General features: G+C 31.0%; 1 protein-coding gene across 15 annotated transcripts in view; it reads right to left on the bottom strand.

Annotated features, from left to right (window-relative positions):
* Window positions 1–24,568, bottom strand: part of trol (terribly reduced optic lobes) — a 1,106,314-nt gene that overhangs the window by 10,428 nt on the left and 1,071,318 nt on the right. For all 15 annotated transcript variants that reach the window (XM_075355875.1, XM_075355878.1, XM_075355883.1 and 12 more), the window contains 7 exons: window positions 23,199–23,344; window positions 21,743–22,014; window positions 18,660–18,838; window positions 13,959–14,095; window positions 13,434–13,649; window positions 5,650–5,862; window positions 3,319–3,466 (listed from right to left, as the gene is read on the bottom strand). In XM_075355875.1, the coding sequence (XP_075211990.1) occupies window positions 3,319–3,466; window positions 5,650–5,862; window positions 13,434–13,649; window positions 13,959–14,095; window positions 18,660–18,838; window positions 21,743–22,014; window positions 23,199–23,344 (1,311 nt within the window). The remainder of the gene's footprint in view (window positions 1–3,318; window positions 3,467–5,649; window positions 5,863–13,433; window positions 13,650–13,958; window positions 14,096–18,659; window positions 18,839–21,742; window positions 22,015–23,198; window positions 23,345–24,568) is intronic.

Here is a 24,568-nt window from a genome sequence, read left to right as displayed (position 1 = left end):
AGAGTTCTGTTCACTTAAATAACTTGTGCTTGGCAAATTTTTTACACTATATCCATAAATATTATGATATTTCTAATATTTCAATAAATATTAGAAATTAATAAAGATGAAGATGACATACAATTAAAAAACAAAACAAAATTTCAATCTGATAAACTACCAGCCAGTGTTTGTGGGAGACGGTCTTATAAAAACTGCAATGAATAACAGCTATCATTAAATTAATATCCAATTTTCATTATTTTCGTATTTTTATTTTTAAATCTTTACAATATAATAATGGAATTATTTCAGTCATAATGACTGAGGATGCGTCACTCCACCAAAGTACTTTCATGAAAAATTAAGGTAACATCTTATCTCAATATTCTGTACTAGGTGGTTTAGTTAATACAATTTAAATGTAATTTAACAGTACAGAGGAATAATATGAATTAATTTCTCAAACATGGTACCGCTGATATGTTAAATAAATAAATAAATAAACAATAAATATATTCATAATATTTATTGTTAATTTATTTAAATAATATGAATCTTAAAAACATTAATTTCAATAAAATAATAAACATATACAAACCCACACAAATGACACTAGGAAAGTTTTGCAATACAATGGAACAGATATCACAGGTTGTTACAAATTAATGCATGTTTAGACAGTCTCAAGGCTCTATTTACTGTCTCACTGTCATTTGCTTTTTAGCTGTTTTAGTGAAAAAAAGTAGTGATATATTTTTGGTCAAAAACTGAATATCAGGCAATTGTACATTTGGGTTATGAACATCAGTGTTAGAAGAAATGATTCTTGCGCTTGGAGAGAATTGTCCTCATCGTACAAAAATATTTAAGTGGTACTGACAGTTTGACAGATTAACAGAGGAAATTTTGACCCTGAGGATGCTTTAAGTTCAGCTCCACCATCTTCATCTGTGAATGAGGGTAACTGCTGGAAAGGTGACCTGGGCATTAATGTAGCAGCAGTTCATGTTATTTTATGAGAGCACCTTCAGGTTAGAAAGCTTTTTATCCTTTGGATGCTGCATAACTTGACTGATGATCAGAAGTCGTGTTTCAAGGTGCCGTGAAATGCTGAAAAAGTTTGAATATAGAAAATATCCCTATGTGAACATTATTGTGATAGGTGACAAAACTTGGCTGAACTACTATGAGATCTTGACCAAGGCTCAGAACAAAGTGTGGGTGTTTGAAGATGAGGAGACCTCCTGTAGCTGTCCAAAAATCCAGATTAGTGAAGAAAGGAATGGTGGCAGCATTTTTTTAATGTAAGAGGGAGCTTTAGACAAAGTTGTGTTGCAAAATCAGAAGACAGTTACAGGGAAGTGGTAAACAGAGGAATGCCTGCCTTAAATTGCTGAATCTCTCAAGAAATTGCGCTCAATCTCAACGGATGGATACAGGATTTTTTTCACCACGATAACTCTGTTATCACACCATTCCATAGTTTTCTCCAAGTATTTGGCCAGCATTGGCATAAAACTGTTACAGCCAAGACAATGATATTTCAACATGAAATTCAAGCACTTGACTGTACAAGGTTTGACAAAAAAAATATGCAGAATTTCCCAGCCATAATATACAGCCAGTTGGCTGTATAAGTCCAACTGTCACAATTTGTTTTTTGTTATGTTGGTATACTTGTCCCTAACGTATGCTTACATTGGTAGCATGGACATTGTCTGTCGGCTGTTGAAAAAATTACATGTGTTTTGGTATGGTGTGGCCAGCAATTTTTATCTTGTGGGGAAAATGGAACAAAGAATTTGCATTAAATTTGGTTTTAAGAATGTAATAAAGTGCATCATTGCATTGGAAATGTTGAATGTTGCCTTTGGTGATTCTTCTATGAATAAAACAAGCATTTACAAGGATACAAATGTTTCCAAGAGGGCCGTGAAGACGTTGAAGATGGTGAGCGCCCTGGATGTCCCAGCACATCAAGCGATGACAATGTTGAAAAAGTGAAGAAAATGACTATGGGCAATCACTGAATCACTAACAAAGAGTCAATAAGGATTACTGGATGTTCTTTGCTATTTACATAAACCAATCTGAAGAAAACGCTAGGATTTGTGGTAAAACAATTCATAGCAATTGCACTACAATAATGCACCTTCTCATACTTCACTGCTCGTTAGTGAATTTTTAGTCAGAAAAACACTGTTATAATGCCTTAGCCTCTGTATTCGCTGGATATGGTCCCCTGTGACTTCTTCCTATTCCCCAAGCTGAAAAGAATCATGAAAGACGACGCTTTGCCAACAATGAAGAGATGAAGATAAAACTGCTGAAGGAGCTGAACACCATATTGGAAGTTGCATTCCAGAGGTGCTTCAGTGACAGGATAAAGAGCTGGCACAAATGTATTACATCAGAAAAGGAGAACTTTGTAAGTGAAATTGATTAATAAATAAAACTTTTTTTGAGAAAAACAAAAATTCTTTGTATTTTTTTATCAAACCTCATATACTGCTAATAACATAAATTATATTTGTCATGATCAGAAAATCAAGAAATCCTCATTCATTTTTTCTTAAACTTTCAAGATTAGTAATTTTATAGGTACAATGCTTAGCTGAAGAGGAAGTTTTTAAGATCATTTAAAAAATCAAAATTTAAATTAAAAGATTTTCTGAAGGAAAAAACCTTAGAGGAAGCTGTCTGTTGTTAGGTAACGCTTCTTTGCATCAAACAAAAGAACTTAAACATAAAAGATGGCAACATTTTCATTGATATCAGTCTGAAAATTTTATAGCATTAACCAAGCTGATCAATTAGGGATTGAGAGCCACAATGAAGAAAGAAATTACACATGAAATATATTTTAGAACTCTATTATTAAAGATAAGGATTTAAATCTTCATTATTGTTGACACAATTTACGAAGTTGTAAAAGCTTTGCATAAAGTAAAATCATAATCTTTGAAAAATGACTACGTCTTATAGAAGTAATAATGCAAATGATTATTTGGAATAACATAACTAGTATCAGAAATTGGTACTGAAATTATATAAAAAAATCTAAACCTAGATGGCCACTTCGGTTGTTAAAACATAATCATTATGCACAACAGAAAAGTACATATAAAAATACGTAAAAAAGTAAACAGAATAACAAAGAAATAACAAACAGTATTATACTAATCAAACACCATAAAAAAACATATTTAACCAAGATTTTTGAATACAAATAAATTAACATAGATAAGTAACTGTTAAAGTTCTAAGCAAACCCAATAGAAAGCATAAATTTAAGTCAAAAATAAATACAACACTTAAATATAACACATAATTCACCTGGCACATGGTAGAGCATTTTGTGTACTAATAGCCTTTTCCCAAAGGCTTATGACTCCAGAGTCCTGTATCTGGATAAAATGTATACAGCCATCTAAACCTTCTGAGTATTTTCTACCAGTCATTTTCTCCACATCTGGCAGACCACCTATGATAAAAGCAGATAATATGAACCTTAAGAATTTGAAAAAATATATGTTGAATTGCATTAATCAGTAATGACAACTTAAATTTTACACTACCATTTGTAATAATGCAAACAAAGAATCTTGGGTCACATAAATGAGCTCTATAAAAAGTTTACTCCCAAAGATTCAAATTTAAGAATTAAATTTGTATGAATTTAACCTTTAACAGGCTTTTTACTGAAAATGGGAGGTGCACACAGCAAATCTAATATACCATCTTATTATAAAGACTAAAAAAACAATTTAATTTTTTTATTTTGCCTTTCATCAAATTCATCTAGCAAAAAAGACAATTGAATATGATGGATTTTCTTTAATACAATTAAAACAATTTTCAAATGGGCAAACTTTTATCTTAGTAAATCTAATACATAGTTCATTACTATAAGTAATATTCTGAAATATTAAAAAGACAGCTGTAAATCTAATTCATAAAAATGCCAGTACCCAGAATCCAGTGGACTTAAATTTTACATAGACATTTACATAGATAAAATAAAGACACCTCAGTAAATAATAAAATAACCTTGCATCGGACACAAATGTTAACAAAGCCATTTTAATAGGTGTGAGATGAATAATCTGCCAACCAGCTTGAAAGGCAGTTGTCTAGAACAAATAGATTTAGATATTATGGTTTAACTATAGTTTATGAACTTATTTGAAATGTTCACATTAACAGCATTTTGGTGAATTTAAGGGCATTTATCTACAAAAACTTTCTTACAAACTATGTTAATTATTACTGAATGTATATTATGGAATCATAGTCCTGCCGAAGCCAAGTTGGTTAATTATGTGGTGACAATGCGATTGTTTTTTTCTTGCTCAGATAAATAGTTCTTTGTTCTGCATAAAAGGTTACAGAATGTAGTTTTTGGGACTCCATCACGTTGATATTTACATAAAATGCAATTTTAATGATTTATTCAGAAGTTGATTGTGGTGAAATGGATAGACCAATTCATTCAATGCAATCAGTTATGTTCTTTTTATATGGCAAGAGAGTTGTATCTCTTTAGCCCTTTATATCTTCTACATTTTCATTCTATAATTATGGATAAAGCAATTTTTATTATGTAATAAGTAGATTTCACATAAACCTTTTTTTGACAAGTGAGCTGAAAAAAATAATTTTATTTCATAAAAATAAATAAATAAAACTTAGCTTAGATTTTGCTAAAAATAAAGATTGCATACAAAACCCCTATTGTACGACTTATTTTGTTAAATTGTTTCTACTAAAAACAAAGTGTATTTAGAAAACTATAAAATGTTTGCAACAAATTTCAGAACCGATTAGATTGAATTTACATTTATGGTTTCATAGAAATTTTTTTTTGCAAATTTTAATAATATAAAAATTACATCTGATACATCTTATTCAGATGAGAATGTGAGAGAAGTTTAAATTAAAATTTTTTGTAGCTGTTGGCAAATATGAATAACTTTTAAAATTTTAATTTTTATACTATTCCAAAAGCGTTATACATATACTTGATTTTTTTAAATAATTTTTGGATGGATGATGGACAAACAGTGATGATGGAAACAATAAAATTGTCATTGTAACAAATTCAGGGTAGCAGCCACGTGCACAGGTACAGCATTGTTACATTCTTCATACTTAAAGAATTAATAAATGTTTTGACACGCAAGATTAATTCTTTGTAATGTTGTATTGTTTTTATAGTTAATATAATATGTTATAATTGACTTCGTTTAGTGTATGATATCTTAAACTACTATATGAATAGAATTAAGATAATATAGATATGTATTTAAGACTTAGACTGACAGGTACTAGTTAATGCATTTAGGTGGGATATGCATAGTACAAATTGCAGTAACTAATATTTTAGGAGTAATAACTGCACTAAGTGTATATTACTGTAATGCATTGACTACATTTTAATATCTTCTTAATTTTCAAATATTTTTATGTGCATACATCATTTTTTTATATTTATTTCATCTATTTCATTAAAAAGATGTGTGTGCATCTGCAAATCCATGATCATAACATAAACGAATAAATAAACAATGAACACAATATTTCAATATTAATAGATGTTGCTAGCACTCTAGAAATATATCCATCAGACAAATCGCTGTAATTAATTATTAAAACGTATTTTCTTACCTATGTATATATTTCCGATGGTATTAAGTTGTGTCATTATTCCAGATGCCTCCCCATGAACAGTTATATCAGAATCAACCTTAAGACTTCCTTCTTTACCTTTACGTTTCATAACAACTGTATGACTACTACCATCATCTACTCTTTTTTGTGATCTAATCAAAGCTGGGCCACTACCTAACTCCCAACTCATTTCCAGATAACCTCCTACAACTGTTAACAGATAAAATTGAACACAAAATTTCAACACACAAATATTTAGTATTAATAGTCTTTCAAACATAATACAATATATTATTTTTTATACATATAAAAACCAATAAAATGCATGATTATTAAACAAAAATTTTTACATCTTAAATAATGGAATATTTGACAGTCATTTATCAGATCGGAAAAGTTCATCTGCTTATGGAGAAATGACAATCTAGCCTCCATGTGGTGTTGTTGAATAGGTTTAGACACTGTCTAAACTGAACTGAAGCGGATACCTCTAAAAACTTGCAATCTTTAGTTCTAATGGAATAATGGAATAAATTCATCAGAAGGTATTCTAGGCAAAACCTTTAAACTTTCTAAAGATGGAAATGGAAAAAACTAACCAAGTTCCCCAGGAGGTTTTAATCTGTCAAAGGAGAAAAATTACTTTACAACCTGCTACGGATTCTGGGCAACAGGATACATCTCTTAAGCCAAATTAGAGCAGTTTGGAATTCTCAAATTAAAATTCAAACAAAAATATTTTTTAGGAACACTAAATGTAAATGCAGTGTTAAAAGTGGGGAAATTTAAAGAACTAGAAAAAGTTTTAAAACACTTTAAAATAGACTTCTGTCATTTACAAAAAAAAAAATTCAAAACAAAAACCCTTTGGATTATGGGATTTTTAAAATTCTAAAAGGAAAACCAAACCAGCCACATATATAATTAAAAATACTCCTATTTTAGGAACCACCTTTGCAATAAATAAAAAATACAAGAATAACATAACTGATTTTTATCTTCCCTAACAACAGATCCTCTATTCTAACACTGAGAATTAAAGAAAAATTCTATGACCTAATTAACTGCCATGCCCCCAATTAACCAAGACAACATTAATAAGAAATAAAAAGTGGAAAGTTTTGTAACGAATTAGAGAATACAATTAAAAGACTAAATAGAAAACATATTAAAATAATACTGGGAGATTCTCTGCACATAAGAAGACTAATAAAAATGGAAAAAATTATTAGAACTCTGAAAAACCAAGGCCTGAAAATAATGACAACCGGATTTTAAAAAAATCCAAAAACTAACAACTTGGAAATCATCAAATTACATGCTAGAGGAATTTCAAATGGACCATGTGGGAATCTCTTCGAAACAGTTAACAGAAATCCAAAACATTAAAGTAAGAAAAACAGATTTTGATTCTGATCACTGCCGTTCTCAAATCAAAATTAAATTCTTGCCTAATTCTAAAAAAAAGCTACAAAACCACTAATTAAATACAACATTCAGATGTTAAAATTCAGTGAAACAGAGAAGAACTTATTGAAGAGTTTGAAAAATTTGAAGCTAAAAATTGGAATGAACAAAACAAATACAAGAGAAAAGTTTAAAAATATCTGGCAAAATTAAAAAGAAAAAAACGTGTAATGGAATGAAAATTGTGAAAAAGTTCTGGAAAAAAGGAATAATTTCTAGAAAACATGGAGAGCAACTCCAAATGAAGCAAATCAAGTATACTTTAAAAACTACCAGAAATTAGCCTCTAAAGCCTTTAGACAAAAAAAAAGAAATTTTAAAACAACTAGAAATGAACATCCTGAACAAGAAATATTTACCAAACATTTAAATGTAAAATTAAAGGTTACCAATCACACAACACATCTTTTAAAAATGAAAATGGTAAACTACAAATAAACAACCAAGAAAACCTTAAAACACTTGTGAAATATTTTGAGAAACTATTAAATTGCTCAGAATCCAAAGAATTATTTAATTTTGAAAACCTAACCAGATAATAGAAGATTATCACATTAATTTTCCCATACGACCTGTGAATGGGAGAATGAAATTAAAGAATACGACAATTTAAAAATAATGAAGCTTCTGTTGCGGATAACATAACAGCAGAGATTTAAAAAATTAATTCCCCGAAGTTAATAAACAAGATTAAAACTGTTTTTGAAGAAATTTGACTAATGGAACAAATCCCAAAGAAATGGAAGAATGCAATAATACACAACTTCAAAAAAAAAAGTTAGTAAAACAAACAGAAGAATATCACTTTTATCAGTTCCTGAAAAAAGCTTTAATTAAAGAACAACAAAACAGAATAATGGAAGTTGAGAATTATTTAGAACAGTTTTTTCCTCAGGTAGATCCTACACTGTACAAATTCTGTATTTAAAAACTATCATAAATTACATTCATAAAAATGGTAAAAAAAAAATATTGCAGTTCTTGTAGATTTTAAAAAAGTTTACAATTCTATATATTGAGAGTCATTATTTAATGTATTAGAAGAAGCAGAAGTAGATAGGAAAAGCATAGCAATAATTAAACAAATACTAATAAACACCAAATCTAAAATTAAACTACGTGGAGGATTGTCAGAAGCATTTGAGATAAAAATAGGCATAAGGTAGTGTGATGGAATCTCCCCAGTTCTATTCTACATTGACTTAGAAAAAGTAATTAGAGAATGGAATAAACAAACTGTTAACATAAAATCTCACAATCATTATATTTAGAAACCAAAAAAAAGTAAATTAGCCTTTTGCAGACAGCCTTTTTACATCTAGCCTTTGCAGATGACACAGTTATCCTAGCTTCAAATGTAAAAAGCAAAATTAAAAGTAATCTATTGGCAAAAAACAGCAGAAAAATAGGTTTAGAATTTATAATTAATGATAAGAACTGTGTAGAAGAAATAATCTTTGAAAAAGGACAAAAAATAAAAAAGTAGGCAAACAGTATTTTTGGAAGATAACACCAACTGTACTCAAAACAGAAGGAATTAAAAGTAGGATTTGTTAAATGGAAAACAGCTTACAGACTGACAGTAAATGTTTACAATAAGAAATTCTTAAGCTAAAAATCTAAACTGCAATACTACAAAATAAGTAATTTTCCTCACAGGCCTTACATGTAAATGAGCATTTAGGAAAGTTAGTGCAAGATATCTTTTAAAAGAAGAATCTTAATCCTTTGGAGTGCCACGATGAGTATCTATCTCCATCAAGTATTATGTAATTTATATAATTTATTTTTTATTGGTTACATAAGATTTTATTGTTTTGAACTACTGTGTGGTGTATACAATATCTCTTTTAATATTCAATGGTTTTTGAAAAAAAAAGGCTCACTTTGACTAAAAAAAATAATAACAGACAACTACAAAACAGCTGATATCATGTTAACACTGACAGTTATTTGTTGTATGTGAGATTATATCACGACTTTCTACACAGTGCATCTGTTGTTAAGTTTTTTGTTTTATTATATTACTATTTTGTTGTATGTATTATTTATATATTTTTTTCAATGAATAAAAGTGTATAGTGTTTTGAATTCATGTGACTCTGAAATGGTACATGAAAATCTTAGATCTAGAGAAGTAGACAGATTACTTGATAGCGACTTCTCAGACATTGATTTGTTAACTACTGAAGAAGAACTGGATGATTTATTTTGCCATGTCAGTGATGCAGATCCAATCAATCAGCCAGAAAATATAAATGAGGGTCAATTTTGTGGTAAGTTAGATCAACCTAGTACATCAGGACAATAAGCTAGGCCTGTGCTAGATCAAATCAAACTGGTAAAGCCTACCTTAGGTTCACAAAAAATTGAAGTGTGAATAGTACTTTCTCAAGTCTGAAGAGAGAGCTGTTAGATCTACTGACAATGCTATTTGGCTAAGCATAAATGATGAAATACCTGATAATATTATTCATGATTTTTCTTACAATGAATTACCAGGGCCAAAACACTGTCTACCTGTTGAATCTAAGCCTATAAATTATTTTAACTTTTGAATATATTTTTAACTGAAACCAATCATTATGCTACACAGATTATTACAACATCATCAGACAATACTTCACCTTGGGTAGTCATAAACAAACCTGGATCCCAGTAGGATTGAATGAGATACAGGCGTTTATTGCAGTATTCTTAATATAGGTCTTATTAGAAAACCAAAATTCCTTCTTATTGGTCAACCAATATGGTTAATCAATAAACGCCTTGGTTTATTGATTAACCAATAAATCAATGTGCTCCAGCCAAGAAACACCTTAGTTTTCAAAAATGTTTACTAATTTCAAATTTTACTTAGATGTTAAAAAAGACATGATCGAATTACTAGTGAAAAAAAAATCATCCCTAATTGTTGACTACAATAATCACATGGAGGGCATAGATACTTTTGATACGTAGCTGTACTCATATCCTGATGAATGATTATAAATTCTTACATAATTTATAAAAAAAAAAAAACTGTACCAACAATAACAAAAATCCCCTATCTAGGTATCGTTTTCTTGCTGACATCATAAAATCACTGAAGAATGGAATACTCATTGACAGAATTTGGAAATAGTAGGCGATGGCCATCAAAGAACTGCTGGCTTGGAAAAATTACCAGTAAGAAAGAAAAGACTTGCTTTGTTTGTACAAAGAGGCCTACTTTTAAAGCAAACAGGAAAAGATAAAGGACTGTTTATGCTGTCTATAAAGAAGGATGCCATGGTCCTTATTTAACAAAACACATGTGTGAATAGTTTTTTCAGGTTCAGTATATATTGTAAATAGTTCTGTAAATTAGGTTATTGTACAAATATTTCTAGTTGATAAAACTCAAATTCAGTATGGTAAATACATTGATTAGATATAATATTTATACTGTACAATAGTTTAAATAAATCAGTTTTAATCAGTAATCAGTTTTAATAAAACTGATTACTGATGATTTTTTCAATAACATTCCAACATGAAAATATTTTTTTATGTTTGGTTTTTGACCAAATATTTTAAAACTTTGCATGGTTCTAGGAAATAGTATAAATTGAAATTAGCATACCTCCTACAAATTTAATATTTTTTGTTTAGTAGATAAAATAGAAAATCTACAAAAGCATTTTTTTCTTTATTTTTCTAATTTCAAAATTATTTTGTGTTGTAATCCAACTTATATTAAAATCATTTTGTATCCTAAATAAAACTGAACATTTTTACACCTTATATGTTAAGATTATCCTGAATATTACTCAGTATGTGGCTTTTTTAAATACACTAAGCAAAATGACCACTTATAGGCCTGGCATTTTAGGATGAGCAGTACATTTTAGGTAGGTACCAACATTTTCTAATTTAAAAAATTTTCTCGTGGCACACAGTGGGTTAAGGAAGATTTTTGGATCCAAAAGAACAGAGGAAGGTTATATGCTAAATCTAACAAAGAAATTTACCAAGAAATAAAAGATCTGGAATTGTAGATGCAGAAAAGAATGAGGTTTATTAGCCATATTTATAGAATGAGTGACAATAGACTTACAAAATAATTATTTAACTTACAAAGATAGATAGACAAAAACTAGTGTTGGACCAGGAAGTAAACCAAGACCTAGCAAGGCTAAATAAAGATTGGAAAAAGAATAACAACAGATACTGTTCTGAAAAAAAATTGAGGATTTTAAACTAGATGTAAAGGAAAAACCAAGGAAAGCTCCAGAAAATTTACAGAAGAGCAAAAACAAGCACTTTTGGAAGAATGAAAAAGTACTGGAAACAATGGAAAGATGATGAAAAGAAGAACAAAAATGCAAAGAAATATAAAAAGGTCGAAACAGAAGAAGAAGAAAAGAATACTACCAAGAAATCCAATAATAAAAAGAAACACCATGAACTTTTCCCACTTTTTTGAGATGATATTATAGAAAAAGAAGAGGGAATATAAAATCAAGCCCTAAAACGTACTGTTTTACACGGAACAATAAAGCATTACTAATATTAATTTGTTAGACCAACTTTTGGCTGAAGTAGATGAAAATTGAATAAGCATGAATAATATATGATATTCATAATATGCTAACAAAAACATTTAATGTCTTATTAAACATATGGGTTTTTGTTATTCAACACATAGCATCATATGATGCAGAAAATCTTAAAATTGTAAGTACGGCGGCATATTCCTTAAAAATAGTACATCATAGAAAATTATATAAATAAACTACCAAGCTGGAATATGTATCTACTATATTCATATACAATACATAAACGATTATTTTACTTCGAAAAAGAACTACTCTATAAGATTTAATATTTATTTATTTCCAAAATAATATTTTATAGCTAACTGATCAGTTAATTAAACATCTATGTAAAGTCACGTAACCTTTCATAATCTGCTAAAATAACTAGACAGGGTAATTTTCAAGTAAATTCACTCAGACAATTTCTGTAGCAACTGATACAAAAATTATATGTAGTTTTCCTCACAAAAATACTATGAGATATGTATATTTTTGAAAGCGCCATATTTTTTGGCTTTATTAGGCATAATACATTGGTGTGGTAAATGGAAATTAAAAAAAAAATGAATAAAAAATTTCATTACTTAAATTGTTAATAACAGCATAGAGAATATTGTCATAAATTTACATCAATCAAATTAGCATGGCTCTTCAAATTGTCTATATGTGCTATATATGAGAGTGAATCAAATATAAACTGCAATTTTTGTTTTATGAAGGATAATGAAAATACATACTCACAATATTATTTTTCTACATAATTTCTTCTTTTCGAAACACATATTTCCCAGCAGATAGGTAGCTTTTTGATCCCACTATCATAAAATGAAGGTGTGTGTGATGTCAACCAACTGCACATGAACGCTTTAACAGCAGCATAGTTTTCAAAAATTCTGCCCTTCAAGTGCTTCTTTTAGTAGCCCAAACTAATGATAATTGTAGGGCCATAAGTTTGGACTGCATGGAGTCTGGTGCTCCAGTGTAATACAGAACAAGGATGCAATTTTTTCTTGAGTTTGACCCACAGTATGGGGCTGAGCATCGTCATTAAGCAGAATGATGTCTCAGATTGGAATTGACATCTTTATGAAGATATGCGTTTTGTTTCGTCTAAAAGTTGGCAGTAGTACACAGAATTCACTGTATAATGTTCATGGAGAAAATCAACATGCAATACTCCTTCGAAATAAAAAAATAACAATGGCCAGAACCTTTCCAGCTGATAGTTGAGTTTTGGCTTTAATGGGTGGTTTCTCCATTTTTCGCCACTCCATACTTGCCTGTTTTGATTCTGGTGTGTAATGGTGCACCCAAGTTTTATCGCAAGTCATGATTCAATGCAAAAAAAATTCTCCTTCAGCTTGGTTGACTCAACAGCCGCTGGCACACCTCTAGCCAATAGAGCTTCTGACCTTCAGTGAGATGAGGGACCCATTTTGCTCTGCCACTTTTTTAAATCCAAGATCACCAGTAATGGTTACCCTCCACCACACATCCCTACATACAATACTGAGAAGCAACACCTCCTTTCCATTAGCCGTGCTTCAACAACAACAAAAATTCTGGTTTGTATTTGATTCATCCTCGTATAAGCTTTATAAAACAAATATATTTAATTAGAAGTTTTCACATATAAACAACAAAAGAAGAATTGCCTAAACCAGTGAATATATTGGTGAATCTGAAAAACCTGATAGTAATAACCAACAGGCAAACAATATTAGGTTTAAGCAAAGGTTTATACAATTCAAATACCTGCAAGAGTCAAATAATCGTGATATTTTCCATCTTGATCTCGTCCATCTGTATCTGGATCCTGACCATGCCATAAAATAATACCACTGAGGTTTCTTGTGGAGAAATCAACAGTAATTACCTCTTCTTCATCTGGATTCAGATGAGGCAGCATGTTTTTGCTTAGTTCTACAAAACCATCTCCTTTAAAATTAACTTCTGTTGAAAATTCAACACCTAAACACAAGAAGAAATAACCATTATTATTTAACACATTTTTACAATTAAAATTATAATGAATAAAAGACGATTAATTAAAGAGCAAGAGTCACTTACTTACTTTTCTTTCCTATAAGTGTTTAAAGAATGCTAAACTAATAAAAAACATAAGGTACATGTTTAGATTAGTTTTGATCAGAGAGAAGAATTTTGATTGCCTTCTTGGAACTGAAAGAATTTTATTAGACTATATCTAAAAAAGTGAAGATTAACAGTTGTATATATTTTGAAATAGTGTATAAAAATAAAAATAATCTATTTACTCACGTGTTTCACATGTAGCATCAGAAAATCCTTTAGGACAGTCACATTTATATGAACTAGAAGTTCCAGTACATTTGGCACCATTATGACATGGGCTTAAAAGCTTGCATACATTATCTGCTAACTCACAGTTTGAACCACTGAAAAATGAAGATTCATTAAAAATAAAACTAAAACTAAAACGAGTATTAAATATTTTGTACAAATAGTGTAATAGGTAAAAAAATTATATATATAATTTTTCAGTTTGATCTCAAATTAAATTAAAGATCCATAAGATCTTTATACATAAAAAAAATGGATCTAATCACACCATTATAATGAATCTTTCTCAAGGCAGATTTATAACTATTGAGTAAATCCCTTAGATCAGTATTAACTTAGTAGGATGCTAAGTTTAATTATTGTGGTTTTCCTTTTTTTGTGTAATTTCAGATAATTTCAATAAAACTAATTTATTTATATGTAAACTAATTTACTTATTTTCTGAGATTTTTTTTTGGCACCAAAAACTACATCTTAAATGCTCTTGCCGAGGTGGAAATCGCTGACAGTAAATATGTTTTGGCAATTTTTATTGACATACAGGCAGCAGTTCCTTCCTTGTGTTGGCGTTCTGTCCTCTATGAGTTGGAACGCCGCCAATGTTCCCGTAGCCCTGCAGGCCATAGCATGTGACTACTTGCCGAATCGCACGTCTCTGTTTAAAGATGCACACCTAGTTGTGGAAAAATCCTTCAACAGGGGAAGCCTGCAGGGCTCCATTCTTGGTCCCTTGCTGTGGAACCTGGTATTCGACAGATTTTTGGAACTGACATTCCCAGAAGGGGTCACGGCCCAGGGTTTCGTCGATGACTGTCTCCTGTTAGTTCGTGATAATTCACGACCGCAACTAGAAGACTGAGTGCAGGCGGCTTTGTCAACCGCAGAGGGCTGGATGGACATTCAAAATTTAAGGATTTCTGTGGCCAAAACGTAGTTTATGCTTCTCAAGGGTGCAAACAAATTATCATACAGTCATAACCCCAGAAGGCTGTGTAATCAGTCGAGTTCGATTTCATAAGTACCTAGCTATTTGTTTGATGAAAAGGTTGCTGTTTAACAACCACATTAAACAAGTAGTGGCGGATTCCATCTCTGCGATGCACACGCTTAGGAGGATTGCTCAAAGGGATTATGGACTGTCGGGCCGTCATTTGTACATAGTGTACCAAGATGTGTTTGAAAACACGACCTCTTACGCGGTATCCGTTTGGGCGCATAGGTTCGAAAGAAATTGAGTACTTATTCATTATTTAAGGAAAAGCCCAGCACAGAGCCTTAATTGTATGCACTGATGTTTTTAAAACAACTTCCTATGAGGCTACTACTGTATTGGGAAAGGCTCCCCCAATCAATTTTGTGGTGAATGTTCGAGTGGCCATGTGGAAATTGCGAAGAGGCAGGGAGGCCAAGGTATTTGGGAACGGTTTTGGGCCGGGTTTTGGCTAAGTTACTATGAATCTCCTTTCCATACATTTCCATAGAACTGTAATCGCTTAATATGGAATAGTAAGTAATTTAGTATACAGAATAATACAGTTCAGTAGTTAGTGATGTGCAAATATAATTTTTTTTTTATTTAAAAAAATATAAACCCTTTTTCTAAATACAAAATGTCAACGAAATGAACATTTGCTGATAAAAAGAGAGTTTCCAACAATGAATGAAAATAATAAAAAATATGTTTACTTTATATGTAATGAATCTGTTGGGAGTACCAAAAAAATACAATTTTAAAACATCACTTTGAAAGTAAACATACAGGTTTCAATAAGAAATTTTGTGATAAATTAAGAAAACAGCAAACTGTTTCTCTTTGTCAGTCACTAACATTGCAGCAGAACATTTCAGTGCATTCGTGATACATCAAAAAGAGGAACTGAAATTAGCTTCAACATTTTGCACACTTAATTACAACTTGGTCAAGGCTATTTACAAATGGCAATTTCATTAAAAAATGCTCAATAAACGCATCTCAAAGCTATGCTGCAAAAGTTGCATATTAAAATTTGAGAATGTAAGTTTGAATTGGGTGACCATTCAAAAACGTACATTAGATATTTTAGAAAACATAAAGAGTGAATTTGTGAAATTTCTAATAATTTTATTTACTATTCACTTGTCACTGATGAGTCAATAGATTTAACATTTAAGCCCAAGAGGGTATATTTATTTGTGGAGTCACATCAGAATTTGAAATTTACAAAGAATTTCATCAATTACATCCAATATAAGGTCAAACAAGAAGTTTAGATTTACCTCTAGAATTATTGTCTAACAAAGAAAAATATAAATTTGATCTAACAAAACTTATGGGTATAGTAACTGACAATGCACCTGCAATGATAGGTGCAGAAAATGGAATGGTGTCTCTTCTTTTGAAACACCTAAAAACATTAAGGATTTAGACTCAACTTAAAACATATTAATGCAACTTCTGTTGAAAATTCAACACTAAACAACAAAAAGAAATAACCATTATTACAGTCTTATATCACCATCAATTTTCTTTGGAGGAGACTTCTTCTTTCTTCTTCATTTGTAGGAAACTGATGCTGAGGAGAAAGATGTTGTTTATTTTACTGAAATTTACTGGCTGAGTAATGGGAAAGTATTAAAATGCTGTTTAGATCTACTTGAGGACAACATTTTTTTAGTTGAAACAAAATGTGAATTTTCTTGAAGATCCAAAATGGTCGTGTGATTTTGCATTACTTACTGATATAACAGGCCATATAAACGACTTAAATCTTGACCTGCAAGGGAAATATAATTTTATAAATGATTTCTTTAATACTGTTTCGGCATTTCAAAGCAAATTGTCTCTCTTTCAATTACAATTGAAAAATAATATTACTCACCATTTCTCAAGTTATCAACAAATGTTTTCACAATAAGAACTACATAGCGCTCCTTATGCGACCTATATTGAAAAAATAAATCTATAAAATGAGAGATTTCTAGATTTTGAATTGGAGAAAGTATCATTTAAAATCTTTGCAGTGTAATGAAGAATTACAATTGAAGTTTAAAGAAGGAGATTTGTTAAACTTTTATAAATGTCTTCAACCAGAATCCTTTCCCAATTTAAGAAAACATACCGCTATATATTCATGTTTATTTGGCAGTAAATATACTTGTGAGAAAATATTTTCTCTAATGAAACTAAATAAAAATTTTCAGAAATTGTGTCAGATGAAAATCTTGATGTCAACTTAAAAATAAATTCAATAAAAAAAATTTTTTTAAATCAGATATAAACAAGATAGTATCCAAATTAAAAAATCAACATTCTCATTGATTCAAATTACATATAATTCTCATTATCTTTAAAAACATTTTTAATAATTTTTTATTGCCATATTTAATTTTTACATTTGCTATTACATTTGTAATTATTATATGTGATTATATCTGTAACAATAAAGATTATATATTATTAATCTTATTTTCCAATACACCTAAAAAGCCTCCAAATTTTTCTCAATACTACAGAGCTGTTCATAAATCAAGCAACAATAAATGTGTCCTGCAGTAGTGAAAAGGTAGTGCATCGCTGTTCTAGTATTTATATACGTTAACTGGAAGGAGATGAAAGATGTTTTTTTGAGACAAATCTAATTTGACTAAAAAATTAACAATTAACTAACAAGGTAAGGGTTACTAATATCAGAATGGAAGGTAGCCTGACTGAAGAACAATTTGGTAGTTATAAGGTAGCCTGACTGACTGGAGAACTGTACTAATACTCTGCTGATCTCAATGGCCAAGTGATAGTGTCTAAGCCTTTTATCCGTGGGTTCTGGGTTTGAATCTTGGTCAGGCATGGCATTTTTCGTGTGCTAAAACATTTCATTTCTACATACCCACATTCAAGCTTCTATGGTGAATTAATACATGAACCAAAAAAAAAGTTATGCAATTAATGAATGATACACATAAATGTTTAATCTTCTTTATTTTGAGTTACACTTTTTAAATGTTAAGAAATTATTTGAACAATCATTATCTTTTGTTGATTAAGATGTAGTAATCTTTTGTTGGCCAATAGATTCTAAACAGATTAATAGATTAGATTTATTTATACTCTACTTTACAGCAAAATACTGTTTTTAACAAGTATATTAATTATGATAAAAAAACTGATGCCATATTCATTCAACAGAAAATTGATATTAACACTGTACTTTCATAGGTTCATAGATATAATAATCTTTAATAGTAATATCTTTAAGGCACCATCTGTTCCTTAAAAAATGCATTCTGTTGAAAAAGAAAAGGAACATTGTTTGGTGGTAAAATGCTTCACTTTCCAATACAGCATTGGAAGGTGAATCGAAGATCTCATCAGACAGTTTGTACTACTACATGACTAGTTCTTTACCAAATGATGATGAAAAGGTTGTTCAAAAGTATAGGATGACAGAAATAAAATAATAACGTTAATTCTCCTGCCCACTTCCAACTGAGGTGGGGAAAGTAAAGCTTGGGCAAGTGGCTTAGCTAGCTTGCTCTGCTACATCAACTTTTTTCTCTCTTGATGGATTTTTTCAGTAGACTGGATCGCAATAAGTTCACATGGTGTAATAAATTATTGACTCAACTTACAGGGAAAATGAAAGGAATTCGAAGTACAAATATTCCAAAGATTCAGGTACTTACCTAAATCCTTGTCTACATTCACAGATGTAACGAGGTGGATGAGATGAAGGTCTACATTCAGCATTGTTCTGACATGGATTCAACTGGCATGCATCTCCATACATTTCTGAACATTCTTCAACATTTGATGATTCTACCACTGAGCTAAGCAAATGTAAATCAAGCCCAGACAGCTCTACCTAAAATTAAAAAACAATAATATTACCAGCTTCATCAATAAAACAATAAAAATAGTATCGATGAAAAAGACAAGTGTAAAAATGTGGTTATTATTACAATTTTACAAATTGTTTATAATCCTCTTTAATATACTCCTCTACTCTATCTATAATCTGTTGCATATGAATTTTCCACTACTGGAAGCAGTCCTTCAAATGTTAAATACTTACTATCGCTATGGGGGGTACCCAAAAAAAGAGAAATATTCTTTGTAGGCATGTGGGTTGGCAGTGCTCACTGTTAGGCATGTTTACTAGACTCTCTCCCTGCTCAGTTCGCCAGGTAGCATTCATGAGAAACCATTGCAGTGGACACAGTGACTGTTTTTTTAAGCTCCTTCCAATGCTTTCGGCAATTTTGTGATAGACAACTTAAAGGAGCAATGTGCCAACATCAAAGTCTGTTTTCTGTTAAACAGAACAACAGCAGAAACAGTTTCAATACTTTGGAAAGCTAATGGGAAGAAAGTTCAAGCCAGGCAAGAATAAGTGGTTTGCCTGGTTTTTAGTAGCTTACTAAAAAAATTCAACCCAGTGAGGGAGGGGGGCAGTAAGTCCATGCCAGACATACTGCTGGTGGGTCGGGAGGCCTCCTTAGAGTTAAAAGAACACTCTCCTGGGCTGAGTAATACTTCACTGTTTATCCGGCCCAGGGGAGTAGAGGTGTAAAAAAAAGTGAGCAATAGAATTAAATAAATTAATCATATTTAAAGTGGCTGCTAGTGCTGCCATACCAATGTGAATGAAATACGGCGTGCATGCACACTTTAATCGTCAAATTAAATAAACAAAAAATATTATATTTAAATAAAATGATAGATATATTTTTAATTAAGTTATATGTGTAAGGCATGCATCAGAAAAAAGCTGCATGATGGTGAAGTCCTACAACTGAGTTGTCAGCTTTTTATTTATATATTATTTTTCAATTTTTTTTTAACTTTGGTATATAAAATAAAAATAGAATAAAGTTAATACGAGGGTTATTTTTTTTTCAAGGTCCGATCGGTCACGAAATTAAAACTAAAGTGAAAATAAAAAAATTTTTATTTGTAACAAGTACTTACATAGTTATGCTATTTCTCTACATAGTCACCACTCCGATTTAGACATTTGTCGTAGTGTGGTACCAACTTTACAATACCCTCGTCATAGTACGGAGCCACCTGTGTTTTCAGCCATGTTTCTACGCTGGTCTGCAACTTGATGTCTGTGCCAAAATGTTGTCCTCCTAGCCAGCATTTCATGTGAGCAAAGAGGTGAAAATCAGATGGAGCCAAGTCCGGGCTGCATGGTGGGTGATCAAATACTTCCCAACGAAAACACTGCAGGAGCTTCTTTGTTACAGCTGAGCATTGTCATGGAGAAAGACAATGCCTGATGACAACATTCCTCTCTGCTTATTCTGAATTGCCCTTCGTAGTAGATATTGATGAGTCACGCAGTATGAGGCTGCAGTGATGGTCATGCCACGTTCCATGAATTCCACACCAAGAGAACTCCATTCCGGCCCCAGAACACAGTAGCCATACACTTTCTGTTGGAGAAGGTTCGCTTGAACTTCTTTGGTTTACTGGTAGAATGGGAATGCATCCGCTGTTTGGATTGTTCTTTTGTTTCTTCAGTTTCGAAATGGACCCATGTCTCGTCCCCTGAGACAATTTTGTTCAAAAAACCTTCTCCTTCACTGTGGTAGCGCTGTTAGAGAGGCGTCCATTCGCATTGTTTTGTGATGGTCGGACAGCATCTTGGGAACCCATCTTGCACACAGTTTGCGGTACTGAAGTCTCTCACTCACAATGGTGTAGAGAGCTGACCTTGAAATTTCAGGAAACGAATCACTTGATACAGAAATTGTGAACCAATGAATTTCTCGAATTGCCTCATCCACTCGCTCAACGAGATCATCGGTTGACACTTGCTTTCTTCCCTGACCACCTGCATCATGAACATCTGCACGTCCTGCTTTAAAGTTCCAGCACCATTGTCGCACTTTGCTGTCACTCATTGAAGTTTCACCACACACATTACTTATTCGTCAATGAATTTTAGCTGCATTACACCCCTCAGCCTGAAGAAATCGAATTACCGCACGCACTTCAGACTTGGCGGGAGATGCTATTGTTGTAGACATGTTTACATGCTAGATGCATGTTCAGAACTAAACAAAGTGACGCGGCGTGATTGAAGGCCATAATAGAGACGCTGCGCAACACATATACACTGAGATGGGCAAGTTTGATAACATTCTATGCACTTTTACACTCTTTTATGAGTTACATTTAATGTTACAGAAAACAGGTTTCAAAATTTGATCAGATCACTCTTTAAAACATTTTAATTCAAATTATAAGAACTACAGTTGTGCTGGCTATAACTTTGAAATAGAAAAAGTTGAAAAATTGTTGTACCTATGTTGTTCTATTTCATAGTAAAGATTCTTTACTACAAAATTTCATAAAAATCAGAAACTTTCATCTGGCTATAACTGTGTCATAAAGGCACACCTATATTGCCAAAAGGTCTAATTAAAGCAGGACCTCACTTCAATCAACCATTCATCAATAATAGCAAGTATAATCCTCATAGTGGATTTAGAATGTTGTTATAGATATTGGAATGTTGGAAGAAATCTTGGTTATTGTTTTTATTTTTTCTGAAATATAAATTTAATTTTCTTAGGATATGGCTTTTTCTGATAGGGAATCTAGGAAGGTCTATCTTGTAGCCTCTTTTTGAGTAAAATTCATATTCTTGTCGGTATCAGAAACAAAGATTTCATATCCCTATTTTGAACTAAAAAACTTAGTACATCTGATAGTGTATTATATATTTCAACTTTACTTTTTAATATGTAATACTTACTTCCGATATACAACCATGGAAATTTTCTGAAACTCCAGTTCCTGGAGCAAGTTTGATATGGTGTTTGTCATATCCTCCGACATATAGAGGAGTACGTAAATTCAGGCCAGAACCACGTAACTTGCCAGGTGTACTTTCAGTAACAGGTGCAAGACCATTAACTATTAATTTACTGTGGACTTGATGACTTCCCTCTCTGTGATCTCTAACTGCCGATACAGTAATCCACTGACCAGGATGGATTTCTTGCTTGCTACGTAAGATTACAGGACCTGAAAATAATTTTTTGTAAAATTATAACAATCATTTTTTCTAACTAGATCAGTGAATCTCTTATAAAGCTTAAGTAAAGGAGATAGTTTTAAGAATTAAGAAATTATAAAGGAAAGTATACACCAAACTTGTTTAAAGTTTTCCAGGATACAATTTACAATTAAAAACAATAAATTACGCTGTAACTTTCTCAGAGTTTACTGTCAAGACTCTTTGAATTCATTGATTTGAGTACCGATGAAGGTGCTTTTTTCATAATTTGACAAGAAATGAGCAGGAAGTAAACTGGGGAGTGATGTAACAAACTGAGAACACTGTACTATTTAAATTCAAATAAGCTACTTAACAAAATAATATTAATTATGAATTTATTATTTTAGATTTTGTGCAAGTAATGTCCTTGAAAACTAATCAAATACTCATGTTACAATTAAAATAATATCATTGTTGTTATTAAGATAATAATTACTATTATCTTTTCTGCAAAGAATGATTACGAAAGCATAATAAGACTTTTCTTGTAAGCCAAAGTACTATTCTGTGAAACATAAAAGTTCTGTTGTTGAGACTGAAAAAGTGAATATTGTTATTTTTTCAATAAAGTTTTTTTTTATAAATATGTTATTTCAAAAATTAACATAATTTTTAATTTACTTAATCTGTTACTATGATTCATGTTTACCCTTAGATACCAGTAAATGCGGATCATAGCAGTTAGAACATTATTTAACAGCATATTTTTCTATCCTGAAAACTCATTCTGACTTTCTGAAGTAGCCTCAAGATGTAATATTAAATTTAATTTACAAAAATAAAATTAGAATTTAATAATAACATAATAAAACTTAGCATTATATTAAGGTGATTTAGAACTAAGCAAAATGATTTGATCTTTTAAACAAAATCAATTTGGTTGTACCATAAAAATTTGTCATAACATACAGCCAAAATTTTAGAAAACAGGCAACTAAAAATTACTAATTTTATTGTTAATGAAAGTATCATCTATTCATAAAACATAGTATGTCTAAATAAGAATTACATTACAAATCTTATTTATTTATAGAAATAATTATCTTATTTTTTATGGCTGATAAACTAGTAACAGTAATATAAATACTTATTTATTAATGTCCAGATAAAATTATATCAGTAACTTAAGTAAGATGAAATAATTTCTTACCGGAACCAGTGTCAAATCTAAATTCAATATGCTGGTCTTTGATGCTGAGGGATACAAAGTCGCCCAGACCATAATCATTTTGTGCACTATAGAGTAAAATACTATCAGAGGTAGTAGCTGGATTTAATTTCAGAGCCATTTTTATTCTGAAAACAAACAGTTTAAAAAAATTATTATATACACAATCAACACAACCAAAACAAAATTACAAAAAAAAACTTTGTAAATTATAAAACTAAAATCTACAAAATTAAAAAATCAAGGTAATACACTATACTGTATTTAATTTTAAAACCAACGTAAATAAATACTAACAACAGAAAAGTTTTTCAACTTGAAAACAATCATCTTTAGTGTACAAAGGTAGGTAGTCTACAAGTACAAGGTAGTGTTACTTTTCACTTCATCTCAATTATCGGGTACAAACTGAATAGCCTGGAACTAACTTACATGTGCATAAACATCTTTATCTGTAACCGAAGAAGTCAATGTATTTCCTTCAATCTCTTGTAAAATGTTACTTATTAGTTTACTTCAGTAAATAAATTAAAAATTTTTATTATTTCCATGTCACATGTTTGAATTAAACTCATATTCGGTGGCAGAAATTCAATTTGAATGTTTCGTAAATTTAAATTAGAATGAGCAGCACCAGTTATCAATAAACAGGCAAATCTTTTTTTTGATTTTTTCTCTAACTTGTTGTCCCACGCACTCAGCCAATCACAAAGAATTAGACCTATCATCCAGGTTTTTTTTATTACAATAGTAGTACATAGGTAAACTCTCCATTCTAATCCATTTAAACATCATAGTTTACCTGCTTTACCAATAACAAGAAGTTTGAATTTGTCACTGCTAGATATATTCGTGCTACAAAGCACAGTAATTTGATCATTGGTTTTTTAGCCAGATAACATGATGTGTTTGTAACAGAGAGACCCACCAGGCGTAGCACGATAAAACAGGTTTGTTTGCATTATAGATGTCATTGGGTGAATATTTCTTCATTATTTTAGGAACTTTAGAACTCTTTCATGATTTGGCTCTGTCAGTATCAGTGCTTGCCTTTTTACCAAGAGCTATTTAAATTTTATGTCATGTCTCCATCTCCAACACGACAACCAACCATCTGTTGCAAAAAAAGCACAATGCTCTTCTGCTTTTTGTTTTAGCATAGGACCACTGACACTTACTCCTCCACTAGTAATGGAAGAAACGAGTGGGTCCTTTCCTTCACATTTTCTTTTCTGAGAAGCTCCTTCTCCTTCACGTTTGTTAGAGCATTCACTGCGAAGAGTTTCTTCTTGCTGTATAATCTGAGCTATTGTAGTTTTTGATGCTCCCAGTACTTCTGCAAGTTTATGCTG

The sequence above is a fragment of the Lycorma delicatula genome, chromosome 2 (assembly GCF_047948215.1).
Source record: "Lycorma delicatula isolate Av1 chromosome 2, ASM4794821v1, whole genome shotgun sequence".
NCBI classification, from domain to species: Eukaryota; Metazoa; Arthropoda; class Insecta; order Hemiptera; family Fulgoridae; genus Lycorma; species Lycorma delicatula.
Note: the sequence above shows the minus strand (reverse complement) of the source record. Positions and strands in the feature narration are given on the sequence as shown.